Source organism: Balaenoptera ricei, chromosome 5, assembly GCF_028023285.1.
Source record: "Balaenoptera ricei isolate mBalRic1 chromosome 5, mBalRic1.hap2, whole genome shotgun sequence".
Taxonomy (NCBI): Eukaryota; Metazoa; Chordata; class Mammalia; order Artiodactyla; family Balaenopteridae; genus Balaenoptera; species Balaenoptera ricei.
In genome coordinates this window covers 6,588,162-6,606,251 of record NC_082643.1, presented here as the reverse complement: position 1 = coordinate 6,606,251, position 18,090 = coordinate 6,588,162, and the positions used below count along the sequence as shown (strand labels likewise).

The following is an 18,090-nucleotide window of genomic DNA, read 5'->3' as shown; positions in this document are numbered from 1 at the left end:
AGGGACCACACAGCCAGCGAGTTTACGACATCAGCAGGGGTGGAGAATGCCGGGGCTGGACCCTCAGGCCTGGACCCTGCTGAGAACAGACCACACATTCTACAACACACGCAGAAGCCGAGGGAACAGAGATCAGGCAAGACAGTTACCTCTCAGCTGGAGCTGGGCAGGAGTCAGCAGGGGACACGTGGGGACCAGCTCCATCTTCTGCTTCCCCTATGTGTAGGCCTTGCCTAGGGAAGCAGGAGAGGCCCGAGAAAAGCCCCCGTAGAGAGTCTGCACTTTCAATTGACTAAACAACGACCAGAGTTACCTACTATTTGCAAACTTAAACGGTTTCTTGTTTTGCTTGGTTGTTTTCCCTTATGAACAGGAATCAATACAGGAGGTGGTTAAATCAGAGAAAGGAACTGAAGACAACATTATTATTTCGCACATCTGAGCCTCATGTGAAAACATTCATTATTTTCAGGGACTTAGTTCTATAAAAAACTGGCTAAAACAAATAAAAAGCTCCAGTTGAAAAGACTGACCTCAGTCTAGTAAGATAGCATATGAGACCTCAGTACTGAAATAGCATAAAGTATATTAATCATTCTACATCTTGGCCAAAAAAATTAACTAAACTTTTTTTCCCCCTTTAGACACTTCAAGTATTCTTTACAATTATTTAATACTTGGAAATATAGATACCATTTATATTTCACATTTTAGAATATAAAAGATGTATATGAAAACAATCTTTGATAGTTTAATGTCATGGTGTAAGTCTAGAAAAGATTTAAAATCTATTTTTATTTGATAAATTAACAGTGTATTACTAGGATAGTGGGGAATAAATTGACAATTTGACCAATCATTAATAATAGGAAATAAACATTTTCCTTTAGAGGTTCTAAAACTGTACCCAATGTTGACATTTAATTTATGACTTAGGCATATATCTGTCACTTAGTTGTGGTTTGCTGGTCATATTAAAGTTTTCTGTATTGTCAGAAACTAACTATTAAGAAATCTGTGAAGTAAAAATGAAGATTATTAGATGTTCCTCATACCTGAAATTAAATGTCTTAGTAGAAATATTTTTGCTTATAATTTTGAACAAAAAATACTGAAATGGTTAAATATAACTTTTATTTTAAACAAGAACTTACAATTCATTGGTTTACAAGACAAGCTGAAATGGAAGGTAATATAACTACTCTTTAAAATGAAATTACAGATTGGATTGACAATGACTTTATACAACTAAATGAATTTATCGTATTATAACATGTTAAAATTATCTTCCATATATTAGGAACTGATATCCAAATCCAGAGCTCTTACACATAAATTAAATTCTGTAAGTTAACAAAATTCGTTGATTATACATACATAGTTACTGTGAATATATTTTAGATGATTCCCACACTTGTACTTTCCTTGGGAAACACTGAGAATTATGACATATGAAGACAGCGTATAAGGGACCTTAAGTCGGCTTTGATCCCATTATTAAGAAATCCATAAAGGATTGGATTAAGACAACAGGACGTCATGCCTAGCAAGTGACAGATGCAATACACCAACTTGAAGTGCCTGTTTGAAATCAGGCTGTCGTTAAAGTCGGTCACCACGTGGAAAAGGTGCAGAGGCATCCAGCTAACTGCAAACACGAGTATCAGGATGGTCAGTCTGTAGAACACACTTCGAGATCTTTTTTTTAATCTCATGATAGAACAGTTTACTCTCATCTCATGAACATCTGAGTTTTCTTCCGGTTTCACCTCAAAGCAAGTGGGGACCCCTGGTATAAACTTACGGGATGAAGGGGGCTGACTTTTCCCAGAGCCCAAGTGTTCTGGAAGCCTTCTTGAGCGGTTCTCTGGAGGAGGTCTCACTGGTGCAGGCAGCACGCATGCCGTCTTCTTGCTGTACCTCCTTCTGTGCTTTCTGATGAATGAATAGCTCCATTTCCGGCTGCTGGAGATCCTCACCTGAGGCCCACTCTTTTTGGAAGGATGGAGAGTTAAGTTGATCATCTCATTTTCTTCTAGTTGGTTTTCTTGGTTGGACAATCCACAGCTTATGCTCCTGCAGACACTGGTATGACTTACAGTTAGACAAACTAAGGGCAGAATATACTGAACGAGCAATAAAGAGATAGTGAAAGCAATTCGGTATGCATCGGATGGCCATGACTCGACACATAAATACCTGCTGCTGAGCAACGCTGAACCAAACGTCTCCTGAAGTTCCACAAGGCTGTGAAACACTGGGAGGGGAGAACACATTGCAAAGCCTAGTGTCCAGACAGTGGCGATCAGGAAATAGCCATGGTTTGCTGTTAAATGATTAGACACAGGATGTTTTATCATATGATACCTGACGATGGCGATTGATATTAAAATTAAAGTGGAAACTAGAACTGTCACACATTGAAGGAAAGGCATAATGTGACACATGACTCTGCCAAACTTCCACTGATCCAGCAAGACAGAGGTCAGTGTGAAAGGTGAGCAAAACAGCACAACCAAGATATCGGAGAAGGCCAGATTCCCAATGAGGAAGTTGACCGTTGTCTTCTGATTTCGCTTCCTCATGAGAGCCATTAAAATAAGTAGATTCCCCATAAAACCAAGAAGACTTACAAATGTATAGAGTCCAATCAGAAAATACTGCAAGTCATCGACACTGCTTTTATAGTCATCCCAGACTGGGAAATCAGAATTCCGAGTGGCAGCAGTATTGTTCTCTGCAGCGAGTGTCTTGTTATAATAATCCTTGAGCTCTGAATCCATATTATTCTCCTGCTTGGAATGAAAAGACATCAGTTGGCAACTTGAAAAAAAATTCCATCACTACTATAAATTAATCCATTGAGAAGGAAACATTTTACCATTTGGTCCCATTACCATTTACTAAATGTACCATTTACATTTTGGTCCCTTATTCATTTACTAAAAAGTTTAGGGAAGTCTTTAACTGGCAACAAGTACAGTGCAAATGTGAACCAATAACAATTACAGTAAGTTTAAATCTATCATCACTTCTATGGTGTGTTGACTCGTGTTAAAATAGCAGAACTTTTTAAAAAAATTTATGTATAAATAATGTAAGGGACAGAAAAGACAAATGTGGATAAGAACTTCAAGATTATAATAGCTAATTAATATTGTTCTCCAGTCAAGGTACCTGATACATGTTGTAGTCATATAATCTTACCTTAAACATTCCTTCTTCTCCTACATCAGTCAAGGTCAAACTTAAAAGTCATCTGCTCTAAAGTGTTCCTTTATCTGTTCAACTGGATGTGATCTCCTTTCGGAACCCCATGTATTTCTGTTTATAGCTCTCTGACGCTACATGACACAATTTGCTTTGCACTGTAATTATAATAAAAACCAGTATACCTTATTTATATATAAGCAATGGAAAAGTGAAACTGTGTTTTACTCACCGTGGTGTCTACCATAAAACATGGCACAGTAACTTCACCATGGAAAGTGTTAAATAAATGTATGTGGGAAAATGAAAAATTCAAACAAAAATAAATATTTATGGGGAAATGAGAAATTCAAACAAAAAGCTAATATCCTAAATATATCCAGTTCATATTATCTTCAGATTTGAGCTTCTCAAGTGTAGAAACACTATTCCATGACCTACATGTATAGAGTAGGCACTCAATAAATGTTTATCACATGGTATTGTTGACTATGTGAACACAATTCTGGATGGCAAAATCATTTCATGATCAGTTCTCAGTCCTCTGAGAGGTGCAGATTATTATGAATTAAGCCATTAACCAGCTGGCTGCTGGTGTTTTTAAAAACAAAATTTACCTGTTTATTTTTTAATTTAAAAATTGAAAGTAGATTTCAGCATTAAAAAGATTAAGTAAATTCACATTTTTTAAGGAAGATAACATGGCATAAAGTTAAATGTAGAAGTGATACTAATATAACATCCCATAATAAGTTTTTTCACCTCAAGGAAATTAATAATGTAATATTAATACCACAATGATATTAATTTTACTTTTTTTTAAATTGGAGTATAATTGCTTTACAATGTTGTGTTAGTTTCTGCTGTACAGTGAAGTGAATCAGCTATATGTATACATATATCCCCCCTCCCTCTTGGATCTCCCTCCCACCCCCCCCATCCCACCCATCTAGGTCATCACAGAGCACCAAGCTGAGCTCCCTGTGCTATACAGCAGGTTCCCACTAGCTATCTAGTTTACACATGGAAGTGTATTTATGTCAAACTTAATCTCCCAATTCATCCCACCCTCCCCTTCCCCTTCTGTGTCCACATGTCTGTTCTCTACCTCTGTGTTTTGATTCCTGCCCTGCAAATAGGTTCATCTGTACTATTTTTCAGCATTCCACATATATGCGTTAATACACAATATTTGTTTTTCTTTTTCTGACTTACTTCACTCTGTATGACAGATACTAGATCCATCCACATCTCTACAAATGACCCAATTTCATTTATTTTTATGGCTGAGTAATAGTCTATTGTATATATGTACCACATCTTCTTTAGCCACTCATGGACCCTTAGGTTGTTTCCATGTCCTGGCTATTGTAAATAGTGCTGCAATGAACATTGGGGTACATGTGTCTTTTTGAATTATGGTTTTTCTCACGGTAAATGCCCAGTAGTGGTATTGCTGGGTCATATGGTATTTCTATTTTTAATATTTTAAGGAACCTCCATACTGTTCTCTACAGTGGCTGTATCAATTTACATTCCCACCAACAGTGCAAGAGGGTTCCCTTTTCTCCACACCCACTCCACCCTTTGTAGATTTTTTGATGATGGCCATTCTAACCAGTGTGAGATCATACCTCATTGTAGTTTTGATTTGCATTTCTCTAATAATTAGTGATGCTGAATATCTTTTCATGTGCCTCTTGGCCATCTATATGTCTTCTTTGGTGAAATGTCTATTTAGGTCTTCTGCCCATTTTTTGATTGTGTTGTTTGTTTTTTTGATATTGAGCTGCATGAGCTGTTTGTATATTTTGGAGATTCATCCTTTGTCCATTGTTTCATTTGCAAATATTTTCCCCCATTCTGTGGGCTGTCTTTTCATCTTGTTTATGGTTTCCTTTGCTGTGTAAAAGTTTTTAAGTTTAATTAGGTCCCATTTGCTTATTTTTGTTTTTATTTTCATTACTCTAGGAGGTGGGTCATAAAAGATCTTGCTGTGGTTTATGTCAAAGAGTGTTTTTCCTATGTTTTCCTCTAAGAGATTTATAGTGTCCAGTTTTACACTTAAGTCTTTAATCCATTTTGAGCTTATTTTTGTGTATGGTGTTAGGTAGTGCTCTAATTTCATTCTTTTACATGTAGCTGTCCAGTTTTCCCAGCACCATTTATTGAAGAGGCTGTCTTTTCTCCATTGTATATTCTTGCCTTCTTTGTCATAGATTAGGTGACCATAGGTGTGTGGGTTTATCTATGGGCTTTCTATCCTGTACCATTGATCTATATTTCTGTTTTTGTGCCAGTACCATACTGTCTTGATTACTGTAGCTTTGTAGTATAGTCTGAAGTCAGGGAGCCTGAATCCTCCAGCTCCGTTTTTCTTTCTTAACACTGTTTTGCCTATTCGGGGTCTTTTGTGTTTCCATACAGATTGTAAAATATTTTGTTCTAATTCTGTAAAAAATGCCACTGGTAATTTGATAGGGATTGCACTGAACCTGTAGATTGCTTTGGGTAGTATAGTCGTTTTCACAATATTGATTCTCCCAATCCAGGAGCATGGTATATATCTCCATCTGTTTGTGTCATCTTTGATTTGTGTCATCAGTGTTTTATAGTTTTCTGAGTACAGGTCTTTTGCTTCCTTAAGTAGGTTTATTCCCAGGTATTTTATTCTTTTTGCTGCAGTGGTAAATGGGAGTGTTTCCTTAATTTCTCTTTTTGATCTTTCACTGTTAGTGTATAGGAATGCAAGAGATTTCTGTGCATTAATTTTGTATCCTGCAACCTTACCAAATTCATTGATTAGTTCTAGTAGTTTTCTGGTGACATCTTTAGGATCTTCTATGTATAGTATCATGTCATTGGCAAATAGTGACAGTTTTACTTCTTCTTTTCCAATTTGTATTCCTTTTATTTCTTTTTCTTCTCTGATTGCTGTGGCTAAGACTTCCAAAAGTATGTTGAATAATAGTGGCAAGAATGGACATCCTTGACTTGTTCCTGATCTTAGAGGAAATACTTTCAGTTCTTCATCATTGAGAATGATGTTTGTTGAGGGTTTGTCATTTATGGCTTTTATTATGTTGAGGTAGATTCCCTCTCTGCCCACTTTCTGGAGAGTTTTTATCATAAATGTTTGTTGAATTTTGTCAAAAGCTTTTTCTGCATCCATTGAGATGATCATATGGTTTTTATTCTTTGTTTATATGGTGTATCACATTTATTGATTTGCATATATTGAAGAATCCTTGCATCCCTGGGATAAATTCCACTTGATCATGGTGTATGATCCTTTTAATTTGGTGTTGGATTCTGTTTGCTAGTATCTTGTTGAGGAAGTTTGCGTCTATGTTCATTAGTGATATTGGCCTGTAATTTTCTTTTTTTGTGATATCTTTGTCTGGTTTTGGTATCAGCGTGATGGTGGCCTCATAGAACGAGATTGAGAGTGTTCCTCCCTCTGCAATTTTTTGGAAGAGTTTGAGAAGGTTAGGTGTTATCTCTTCTTTAAATGTTTGAAAGAATTTGCCTGTGAAGCCATCTGGTCCTGGACTTCTGTTTGTTGATTTTTAGTTACCGTTTCATTTTCATTACTTGTGATCAGTCTGTTTGTATTTTCTAATTCTTCCTGGTTCAGTCTTGGAAAGTTGTACCTTTCCAAGAATTTGTCCATTTCTTCCAGACTGTCCATTTTATTGGCATATAGTTGCTTGTAGTAGCTCTTATGACCCTTTGTATTTCTGTGGTGTCAGTTGTAATTTCTCTTTTTTCATTTCTAATTTTATTGACCTGACTCCTCTCCCTTTTTTTTCTTGATGAGTCTGGCTAAAAGTTTATCAATTATGGTTATCTTCTCGAAGAACCAACTTTTAGTTTTATTGATCTTTGCTATTGTTTCTTCATTTCTATTTCATTTATTTCTGCTCTGATCTTTATGATTTCTTTCCTTCTACTAATTTTGGGTTTTTCCTTATCTCTTGTAACAGTCTTTATCTTAAAGTCTATTTTATCTGATATGAGTATAGCTACTCCAGCTTTCTTTTGATTTCCATTTGCATGGAATATCTTTTTCCATCCCCTCACTTTCAGTCTGTATGTGTCCCTAGGTCTAAAGTGGGTCTCTTGTAGACAGCATATATATGGGTCTTGTTTTTGTATCCTTTCAGCCAGTGTATGTCTTTTGGTTGGAGCATTAAACGTTCTATATTGAAGATGATTATTGATATGCATGTTCTTATTACCATTTTCTTAATAGATTTGTGTTTGTTTTTGTGGGTCTTTTTCTTCTCTTGTGTTTCCCACCTAGTGAAATTCCCTTAGCATTTGTTATAAAGCTGGTTTGGTGGTGCTGAATTCTCTTAGCTTTTGCTTGTCTGTAAAGCTTTTGATTTCTCCATCAAATATGAATGAGATGCAAGCTGGTAGAGTAATCTTGGTTGTAGATTTTTCCCTTTCATCACTTTAAATATATCCTGCCACTCCTTCTGGCCTGAAGAGTTTTTGCTGAAAAATCAGCTGATAACCTTATGGGGATTCCCTCGTATGTTATTTGTTGCTTTTCCTTTGCTGCTTTTTATATATTTTCTTTGACTTTAATATTTGTTAGTTTGATTAATATGTGTCTTGGTGTGTTTCTTCTAGGGTTTATCCTGTATGGCACTCTCTGCACTTCCTGGACTTGGGTGGAGATTTCCTTTCCCATGTTAGGGAAGTTTCGACTATAATCTCTTCAAATATTTTCTCAGACGCTTTCTCTTTCTCTTCTTCTTCTGGGACCCTTATAATTTGAATGTTGTTGCATTTAATGTTGTCCCAGAGGTCTCTGAGATTGTCTTCAATTCTTTCCATTATTTTTTCTTTATTCTGCTCCTTGGCAGTTATTTCCACCATCCTACCTTCCAGCTCACTTATTCGCTCTTCTCCCTCAGTTATTCTACTATTGATTCCTTCTAGTGTATTTTTCATTTCAGTTATTGTGTTGTTCATCACTGTTTGTTTGTTCTTTAGTTCTTCTAGGTCCTTGTTAAACATTTCTTGTATTTTCTCAATGCGTGCCTCCATTCTATTTCCAAGATTTTGTATCATTTTTACTATCATTACTCTTAATTCTTTTTCAGGTAGGTTGCCTATTTCCTCCTCATTTATTTTTTCTTGTAGCTTTTTACCTTGCTCCTTTGTTTGTAACATATTTTTTAGTCGTTTCATTTTTTTTTTGATAGGTAGGGCTGTATACCTGTCTTACTGGTTGTTTGGCCTGAAGCATGCAGCACTAGAATTTGCAGGCAGTTGGGCAGAGCCGGGTTGGTGCCGATATGAGGACTGCTGGGAGACCTCAGTCTGATTAATATTCCCTGGGATCTGAGGTTCTCTGTTAGTCCAGCAGTTTGGACTCAGTGTTCCCACGAGAGGAATTCAGACCCGATCCTCGGCCTGAGAACCAAGCTACCACAAGCCGTGCAGCACAGCAAAAGAAAAGGAAAAAAAAAAAAAAGAAGCAGTACAATAACAAGGAATAAAAAATAAAATAAAATTAGAAAAATAAAAAATATATTAGGAAAAATAAAAATATAAGTGAAACAACTACATCAAGGTAAAACAGAACCACAACAGAAAAAAAAAAAAGGTGGGTGAAACCCCAAAGGAACCGAAAGGAGCAGAACAATAACAAATTATAAAGAGCAAAATAAAATTAGAAAAATAAAAAACTTATCAGAAAAAATAAAAATATAAACGAATTAACAACAAGGTAAAACAGAACCACAACATAAAAAAAAAAAAAAAAAGACCAGAAAAAGCTTGGGCTGTAGGGGGTGGGGCTTAGGTTTGGGAAGGAGCTTAGCCAGGGGCGGGGTTTAGGGTGGGGGTCAGGGCCCAGGCTCAGGACCTGCGCTGCTGGGAAAGGTGTGCCTTGGAGTTCGCCCCGGCTCGGAGTTCCAAGGTAAGGCCCTGGGTGTGGGTGTGAGCGGGGCTTAGGCTCAGCGTGGTGGGAGGGAGCCTCCGAGGGCAGAGGTTTAGTCCCAGGACCTCAGCAAGCTTTCTGGGGCCCAGGTGGGCAGGGGAAGCATTCACCGCACTCCCTTCTGTTCCTCCGCTCTTCCAAGGGTCTCCCCCATCCCTGTTCATCCCCTAACTGTGGGTGGGCCCTTCCGGTCGTGGGAACCCCGTCCCTCCCCCAGCCGCCCCTCAGGGGCACCATTCCTGTCCATCCGGCCTTTACTTTTCCTCCCCCCTCCCTCCCACTCCCACAGGACCCACGCGGCTGGAGGGGGCCTGGTTGGGCAGATCAGGCTCGGGACCTCAGCAGGCTCCCTGGGGCCCAAGTGGGCAGGGGGAACGCTGGCCGCATGCCCTTCTGATCTTCTGCCCTCCCGAGGGTCTCCCCCGTTCCCCCTCTGGGCGTGGGACCCCCTCCCCTCCCCCAGCTGCCCCTCAAGGATGCCGGTCCCATCCTGCCTCAAGTTCTCCTCCCCCTCCCTCCCCACCTCATCCTACCCAGTCGCTCGGGGGTTCCTCCCATCCCTTTAGGTGTCCGTGGTCCCCCAGCAGGGCCTGGTAGGTGCCCTAGTTGTGTGCAGACGTGACCTCTGCATCTTCCTGGTCCATCCTCTTGACTCTGCTGATGTTACTTATTTACTGTTACATATTAGAGATTTGGCAGTATTGCCTGATGAAGTACACAACTGCCTATAATATGTCAAGAAGAGGCAAAAGGAATGCTTTCTCCCCTTTAAAAAAGCAAGCACTTCCATTTTTTTTAAACAAGAATATCCTACAGCATACTCAGGACAGCAACAGTTTGTTAATTCTGATGAGTATACCTTGTTATAGAGATCCTGATATATATATATAGCTTAAAAAGGCATTTTCACTACATATCAGTGTATGTTTATCAACCTGTTTCTAGATCTATAGTTGGGTAATTATACTTAAAACTATAAAAATACATATATATTTAAATTAATAGTAAACCTTATTATCTTCAATTTATAAGGGAATTACAGGTCCTGGTCCAATAAATTTCCAAGTAGAAAATCTTACTGTGTATACACATTCATCATAAATAACTTTAAGTTTATATATAGCAATTTTCAAATAGGATGATATAAGCATTTCTGTGCTATAAGAAAATTTAAAAGTTTAAGGTTTTCACAACTTCTATAACCGATTTTATGTTGATTGAATTTCTGAAAGCTAATTATCAATACATCCCTTTAAAGATAAATGAATTCAAAAGCTCAGGATCTTATTCATTTATTCTTAGGCTCTAACCGACAATTTACACTGATGTTGCCTCAAATTAAAAAAGATAACTGGTACCAAAGTGACTCACCAAGGTTACTGATTCATCCCACTCATCATAAGGCCATCAGTCAATGGCCTTCCTGCCACTCCCCTGGACAGCTCAGTGAGCCCCTAATCAAAGCCCAGACTGGCTTTCTCGTCTCATTTCCTGAGATATGATGACACCCTGGCACCACCTCGCTTGTTCAGAATCCTATTTACACCCATAATCTGTACAAGCTGCTTCTTACCACGATCCTTGTGTATATATATATAGCTTAGTTATTCTTCTCTGGACTCACTTTTTGGGAACAATCCTAAGAGGCTATGCAGCACAACTGGTGGTAATAGAAAGAATGTGGTTTTGGATCTAAAACTCAGAGTGCCTCCAATGCATGGTCAGTTCTCTCTGCTAGACTCTAATGGAGAGAAGGAAAAATGTTTTAATTACGTTCATAATTTTAATGATGCTTAATAGAGTATGTTGCACATAGTGGATGCTAAGTAAGTATCTGTTACTTAATAATTTTAGAAAAGTAGTTTAATTTTTCCAGCTTTAAAATAACGGAAATGAATCATCCTGGGAATATGGGCAAATTCAGGGTAAAGTATAACCATATGTGTATATACGTATATATATATATGTGTGTGTGTGTGTATGTGTGTGTGTGTGTGTGTGTATGTCTGTACATATATACATATATGAGAACCATTGAAAGTAGACAAGGTTTCAGATGGTCCCAAAATGAAATGAAGAGTACCTACATAAACAATTGTGATGATTTACCACTTTACAATTTTAAATTACAAGCAGGCCTCATTTTATAGTTCTTCACTTTGTTTCACTTATTGTGTTTTTTACCAGTTGAAGGTTTAGGGCAATCCTGTGTAGAGCAAGTCTATCAGCACCATTTTTCCAACAGCCTTTGCTCACTTCGTGTCTCTGTGTCACACTTCAGTAATTCTCTCGATATTTCAAATTTGTCATTATTATTTTATTTGTTATGTTGATACGTGATCAGTGATCTCTGATGTACTATTGTAGTAGTTTGGGGCACCACAAACTTCCCCGTGTAAGATGACAACTTAACCCGTAAACGTTGTGCGTGTTCTGACTGCTCCACTGACTGGCCACGCCCCCATCTCTCTCCCTCTCTTTGGGCCTCCCTGTTCCCTGAGACACAACAGTATTGCAATCTGGCCAGTTGTTAATCCTACAATGGCCTCTAAGTGTTCAAATGAAAAGGAAGAGTTTCACGTCTCTCACTTTAAATCAAAAGCTAGAAACGATTAAGCTCAGTAAGCAAGGCACGTCAGAAGCGAGATAGGCTAAAAGGTAAGCCTCTTGCACCAAACTGTTAGCCAAGTTGTGAATGCAAAGGAACAGTTCTTGAAGGAAATTAAAAGTGCTACTCCAGTTAATACATGAGTGATAAGAAAGAGAAACAGCCTTATTGCTGATACAGAGGAAGTTTTAGTGGTCTGGATAAAAGATCAAACCAGTGACAACATTCCCTTAAGCCAAAGCCTCATCCAGAGCCAGACCCTAACTCTCTTCAATTCTGTGAAGGCTGAGAGAGGTGAGGACGCTGGAAGAAAAGTCTGAAGCCAGCAGAGGTTCATGAGATTTAAGGAAAGAAGCCGTTTCCATAACAGAAAAGTGCAAGGTGAAGCAGCAAGTGCTGATATACAAGCTACATTAAGTTACTCAGAAGCTCTAGCTAAGGTACTTCTGAAGGTGGATACACGAAAGAACAGATTTTCAATGTAGAGTAAACAGTCTTATATTGGAAGATGCCATCTAGGACTTTCATAGCTAGAGAGGAGAAGTTGATACCTGGCTTCAAAGCTTCAGATGACAGGCTGACCCTCTTGTTAGGGGCTAATGCAGCCAGTGACTTTACGTTGAGCCAAAGCTCATTTACTATTCTGAAAATCCTAGGGCCTTGAAGAATTAGGATCAATCTACTCTACCTGTGCTCTATATACAGAACAACAAAGCCTGGATAACAGCACATCTGTTGACAATAGGGTTTACTGAATATTTTAAGCCCACTGTTGAGACCTACTGCTTAGAAGAAAGGATTCCTTTCAAAATAGTACTGCTCATTGACAATGCACCTGGTCAACCAAGAGCTCTGACGAAGATGTAAGAGATTGATGTTGTTTTCTTGCCCGCTGACACGACATCCATTCTGCAGCCCACAGATCAAGGAGTAATTTCGACTTTCAAGTCTTATTATTTAAGAAACACATTTTTGTAAGGCTTGAGCTGCCATAGACAGTGATTCCTCTGATGGATTTGGGCAAAGTCAATTGAAAAACTTCTGGAAAGGATTCACCATTCTAGATGCCATTAAGAATATTTGTGATTCATGAGAACAGGTCAACATATCAACATGACCACGGGTTTGGAAGAAGTTGATTTCAACCGTCATGGATGACTATGAGGGGTCAAGACTTCAGTGAAGGAAGGAACTGCAGATGTGGTGGAAACAGCAAGAGAACTAGAATTAGACATGGAGCCTGAAGATGTGACTGAATTGCTATAATTTCATGATAAAACTTTAACGGGTGAGGAGTTGCTTCTTATGGATGAACTTAGAAAGTGGTTTCTTGAGATGGAATCTTCTCAAGAAGATCCATCTTGAGATGGTAGAAATGCTGTGAAGATTGCTGAAATGACAACAGAAGTTTAAGGAAAGGGAAAAAAAGCACACAGGATTTCTTTCCTTCAACTTAGCCCTTGACGTCCTTTTTTCCTGAAAAGTACAATAAGGAAGCCTATAATGGAAATGTAAATCTCTTTAATAATGATCTGTTTTTCAACAAGTGTCATAATGAACGTTGTACAATTTTATGCAACATAAATATTTTATACATAATAAAAAATAATGTTAAATGTGAACTTCATCTCAGATCACTAGAGAAATTATGAAATAGAGAATGTTTTTAAAATGAAATATTATTTTAGAAGAAATCTGATATTGACTGTGTGAAACCTTTGTGGTGCCTAATTACGAGATTTTGTTTTTCTCTTTTATATCTAGTTTTAACCCCTCTACCCTCAGAATTCCTAGGCTGAAACACCAAGCTTTAATCCTCAGAGTAGAAGTGACAAAAAAAAAATTTCCTGGTTAAACTGTGGTGACTGTTTTTAAAAAAGCAATGTCTTATAAAGACATTGTAATTTTGTTATATTGTAATTGTTTATAAAAATTGATCTATATGTGACACCAAGAGAAATGAAATCTCGTGAATAGACTTTAAGTATGTTGAATAGATAGTTCTTAAAAAAGAACTGCAGGAACTCAGGACGATGAAGGACTGAGCGTGCACATTTAAGTAAGGTCCCTTTGTTAGGATCTTTACCTGCCTTATGTAAATGCACATCTTTCATCTCAAAAAAGATGCCAATCACACAAAAGAATAAAATCCATGTAATTTTTTTTCCTTCCAGCAATGAAAACATACCAACTATTGCCTACTTTGCTGTGATCCTGGAACAATGGCGAGATTCCACGTTCTAAAATATTCCCACGATTTATTTTTAAAGCCAGAATCTGGCCAAATTTGAATCGGAAAGAAATACTGCTCCGCTCAGCTGATAAACACGCAGGCGCAGCCACCCTCTCTTCCCATGTCTAACAGTAGAGTTTCTCTTCCCTTGAGAAACCTGAAATTTAAAATTTCATTCGGGCTGCAAATTCCGCTGAGAGCGCCTTAGGCAATTTCCACGGTCTCTCAGAAAGTCTCTGGGCTTCGATCCAACGCGGTGGTTCGGGCCCTTTAAAGGGTAACCGAAAGGTCCGCAAGCTCGGGGATGAATCCCCGGGGTCGGAAGTCGAGGCGCAGGGATGTGTCCCCGGAGCGCAGACCGGGGCGCGCCGCCTCGGGGTCCCGGGCATCCGCGGGCGGCGGGGCAGGTGCTCGACGCCCCGGGACCCCAGCCCCGGACGCCGCCGGGCCGCCGCGGGCTCGCCCTCCCCGGAGGCTGCGTCCTCCCCGCCCCGGCTCCGGCGGGACCCCCGACACGCTCCTCCGGCTCAGCTCCGCGCGCCCACCCGGGGGGCTCCTGCGCCGCACGGGAGCCCCGCCGGGTCCCTCCGCTCTCCCTCCGCGCCCCGAAGTCGCCCGGACCCCCCGCTTCCAGCCCCGGCCCTTCCCGTACCTCGGGGCGCCCCGGCTCCCGGGATCGCGGCCGCTCCTGCGCCCGGCGGCGGCGGCGACGGGGGCAGGGGGCGCCCGGGCACACGACTGCTCCCCGAGCCCGCCCAGGGCGCCCCCTACCTCCGCGTGGGCCGGGGAGAGGCGGCAGCCCGCGGCACCCCGTCTCCCGGGCCGGGCCCGCCGAGGCCGCGCAGGGAAGTCGGGGTCCGCGGCCGGCGTGGGCGCCCGGGGAACGCCGCAAGGCCCAGGTTTTCTCTTTGTTCGAAAAATAATAATAAAAACCAAACCAAAGCAGCGCGCTGGTCTTTCTCGCACCTTCCGGAGGGCGGCGGGGAGGCGTCTGGGCGGGGGTCGGCCCGACCTGCGGGGACGCGGGGACGCGGGGTGGCGGAGGCGCTCGGGCGCAGTAGGCACGCGGTTCCGGCGGGCGCCGCGGGGACCAGGCGTGGGCGCGGGGCCCGGGAGGCTGGAGCCAGCCCACGCTTCCCAGCCTGCGCGTGGCAGCTGAAGAGGGCTGGGATGAAAAGAGTTGTCATAGGCTAAAAAGTCCCAGGCAAAGAGAACTTGTCCTCCTTTTCTGCTCAACGTGATTTCCATCCCCAGGGCGTCCAAACCTGTATCGCGCAGGTTTGCCTTATTTTTAGTTATTAGTTGTCAGGTGCTTAATGCTTTTCTCTCTCTCTCTCTCTCTCTCTCTCTCTCTCTCTCTCTCTCTGTGTGTGTGTGTGTGTGTGTGCGCGCGCGCGTGAGACAGGGAGGGAGAGAGAAAAAAGAAGAGGCAAGAGAGATTGGGATGAAAACGTGCACAAGCCCCTGGGTCCCTGTCGTTTGAAGTAAAAGGCTTTAGTCTCTGGAGCCTCCCTTGAATCTCTAAAGGCTGCTCCAGAGTTAATGATTGGGAACGTGAACATGCAGAAACAAAGAATAGCTGTTGGGTGGAGAAACTGGTGGCAATTCAGACCATAAACCAGCCACAGCAAAATCACCGAACTCCCAGTTTCCTGAAAGATACAGATAAAGGCCCCGCACACATTCCTCAGTTGTTTTTACAGGAAGCAGATCCCCAGATGAAAACTGCTGAGCACAAGCCCTTAGACTCTAGACCGGTTGAAACCAGAAGGTTGATGATGCTTGAAACTTCACCTTGATGTCAACCAATCCGAGAACTGTGCATGAGCGGATCACACACCCTGCCGCCCCCTCCCTCACACAGCCCTTAAAACCCCTTCCCCGAAAGCCATCGGGGAGTTGGGGTCTTCTGAGCGTGAGCTGCCTGTTGCCCTTGCTTGGCGCCTGCAGTAAACGCTGCACTTTCCTCCACCACAACCCAGTGTCAGTCGATTGGCTTTACTGCCCGCGGGCAAGTGAACCCAAGTTTGTGTAACAGGGAGAGGTCCATATGTCTTTGACTGTAGCCGAGACTGAGAAGGGGTGTTTTATTGTACACTTTAAAGCTAAAGACGGCTATGTGACAGTAACAGCACGGTGTGTGTGGTGAGGAGTGCAATCGTGTGGGACTAGCCTTCTCTAAACTGCAGAGGACTGTATCCCTTGGGAGTGACACTACTTGTAAATCTAATTTCTGGGGGCAGTAAATGCAAGCTGTTACCCCAGAAGCCAGAGAAAAAATTCCTGCGGCCCTTTTCTGCTGAATTTTAGTATTTGATACTCAGGGAACCTGTATAGATTGTTGTTGTACCAGCCAGAGTCATCCAAGAGCTTTAAATACCCAAGTATATAAACTTCCTATTTCATTCATTGCTGTCTTAGCACAATAGGCATTCTGAGAAGGCCCATGGGATTCTGCAGTGGGTGAAAGGAAAGATGGAAGTGTCAAGAAGCAGTGCCTGGGGAGAAAAGAAAGCTTGGTTCTTAGACTTTCTTAACTCCAGTATCTGTACAGTAAAGCACCACACCTACCACATAAATTTCTACCCTCCCGTACCCTGTACAGTTACAATACACGCCTACTTCTAGGACATATTGGCTTTAAAACAACTTCCAAACGAACCCCATTGTGACTATTGTTTGGGAGGGGGAAATTTCCCCCTGTCCCCTCCCGGAGTTCTTGTGACTGGACTAATAATAAAATGGACACAAGACAGATTAACAGGAGAAAAATAAACAAATTTTAATTCATATGCAGGGAGGTCTCATAGAAATGAGACCTAAGAAGTGGCCAAAGCAAGCAGCTTTTACAGTTTTTAGACAAAGAAACAATAAATTTGTGAGGAATTGACAGGACAAGGGAATTTAGGCTTTGGGTGCTTAATTAGTAAGGAATCTCAACAGAGTTTGCGCTTGGGGTAGTAAAGTAAAGAAGTAACACGCTTTGTTTATACAGGCTTCTCGGCCAAATTCTGGATCTCTGGTAGTGAGGGTGTCCTTCCACCTCCAGATGCAGGGACAGCCCCTTTCACATGGGAGATTTCTTTGCTGCCTTCAGAGAGACAGAAAGGAGGGTCAGAGTGTCCCTATTGCACTGGTCATTTCTTAAGTAACTTTAATTCGAAGTAACCAATATGCCATCATGGCGTATTTTGGGGTGGCCCACCCTGAGCCCTAACACTAGCTTCCAAAAACAAATACAATTGGGCTATGCTACAAGCTTTTGTATATCAAAAATACAAGATGAATTGTAGTTTTTTCTTTTCCACCGATTTGGGGTTTTTCTTTCGATGATATGCATTTAGGTTTGAAGTAACTATCATTATTAGAGTAAAAATAGAAGGCCGCCATGTTTTTGAGGTGAAGATTTTGGTTAACCCACCATTTCTCTTCTCACCACGCACACAACCATGCAGGCCTCAAAAGGGGAGTCAGAATTTCTTCTTTAAATACACGCTTGCTGTACATGGAGTGAACACATTGTTAGGATTTTTTTTTTTGAAAAAATTGTCAAGTTGAAAAATTCCAACAATATGCTACATAAAGAAGAAAATACAAAGATAACTGTGCTTTTATCTTCAAATTTCCCAGGAGGGACTCAAGACTCATCATCACTCTTTATAGAACATAATAATTTCATTTCTATTTGATGGAGTGACATTCAAACAGAGGAAGTACCACCACGGGAACAAAAATAGTAATGTCCATCTCTGCTGTTATGTATGTTTTCCTCTCACTATTTGCAAAATGCTCATTTGGGAAATTAAGTCGGGTTTTATGTGTGTTACAAAATTAAACTGGCTATTTTCCAGTTCTCGTGGTTCTTTATCAGTTATGGAAGGAAGCATATCTATAAAGGTAAAACTTAAAATTGCTAGGTAACTCCTAAGACAAATTATTGAATAATAAAACACTCTCCAGACAATGCCTGGGGTAACATTTCTCTGAGGAATGTCTGTTGTTTTTATCAAAGTTATTGCTGCATTTTAATAACAGCTACCATTTGTGGAGGCCAGTTACTAAAGTGCTTTGATGTAATCT

The 18,090-nt window shown here is 40.8% G+C and overlaps 1 protein-coding gene across 4 annotated transcripts; it reads right to left on the bottom strand.

The window, feature by feature from the left end:
* Positions 1-1,246: 1,246 nt before the first annotated feature.
* NPY5R (neuropeptide Y receptor Y5) lies at positions 1,247-15,153 on the bottom strand. Of its 4 annotated transcripts, XM_059923882.1 has the most exons (3): positions 14,977-15,153; positions 2,200-2,792; positions 1,247-2,085 (listed from the first exon to the last, which is right to left on the bottom strand). In XM_059923882.1, the coding sequence occupies exons 2-3, from the start codon at positions 2,781-2,783 to the stop codon at positions 1,443-1,445; spliced, it is 1,227 nt and encodes a 408-aa protein (XP_059779865.1). In that variant the 5' UTR covers positions 2,784-2,792; positions 14,977-15,153; the 3' UTR covers positions 1,247-1,442. The 4 variants fall into 4 exon arrangements, with proteins under 4 accessions (XP_059779865.1, XP_059779862.1, XP_059779863.1 ...); XM_059923879.1 differs by having other exon boundaries at positions 1,248-2,792; XM_059923880.1 differs by lacking the exon at positions 14,977-15,153 and adding an exon at positions 14,663-14,699 and having other exon boundaries at positions 1,248-2,792.
* Positions 15,154-18,090: the final 2,937 nt, after the last annotated feature.

What these genes read in the sequence shown, in the direction of transcription:
- NPY5R (XM_059923879.1), bottom strand. Translation starts at nt 2,783, where the DNA reads ATGGATTCAGAGCTCAAGGATTATTATAACAAGACACTCGCTGCAGAG.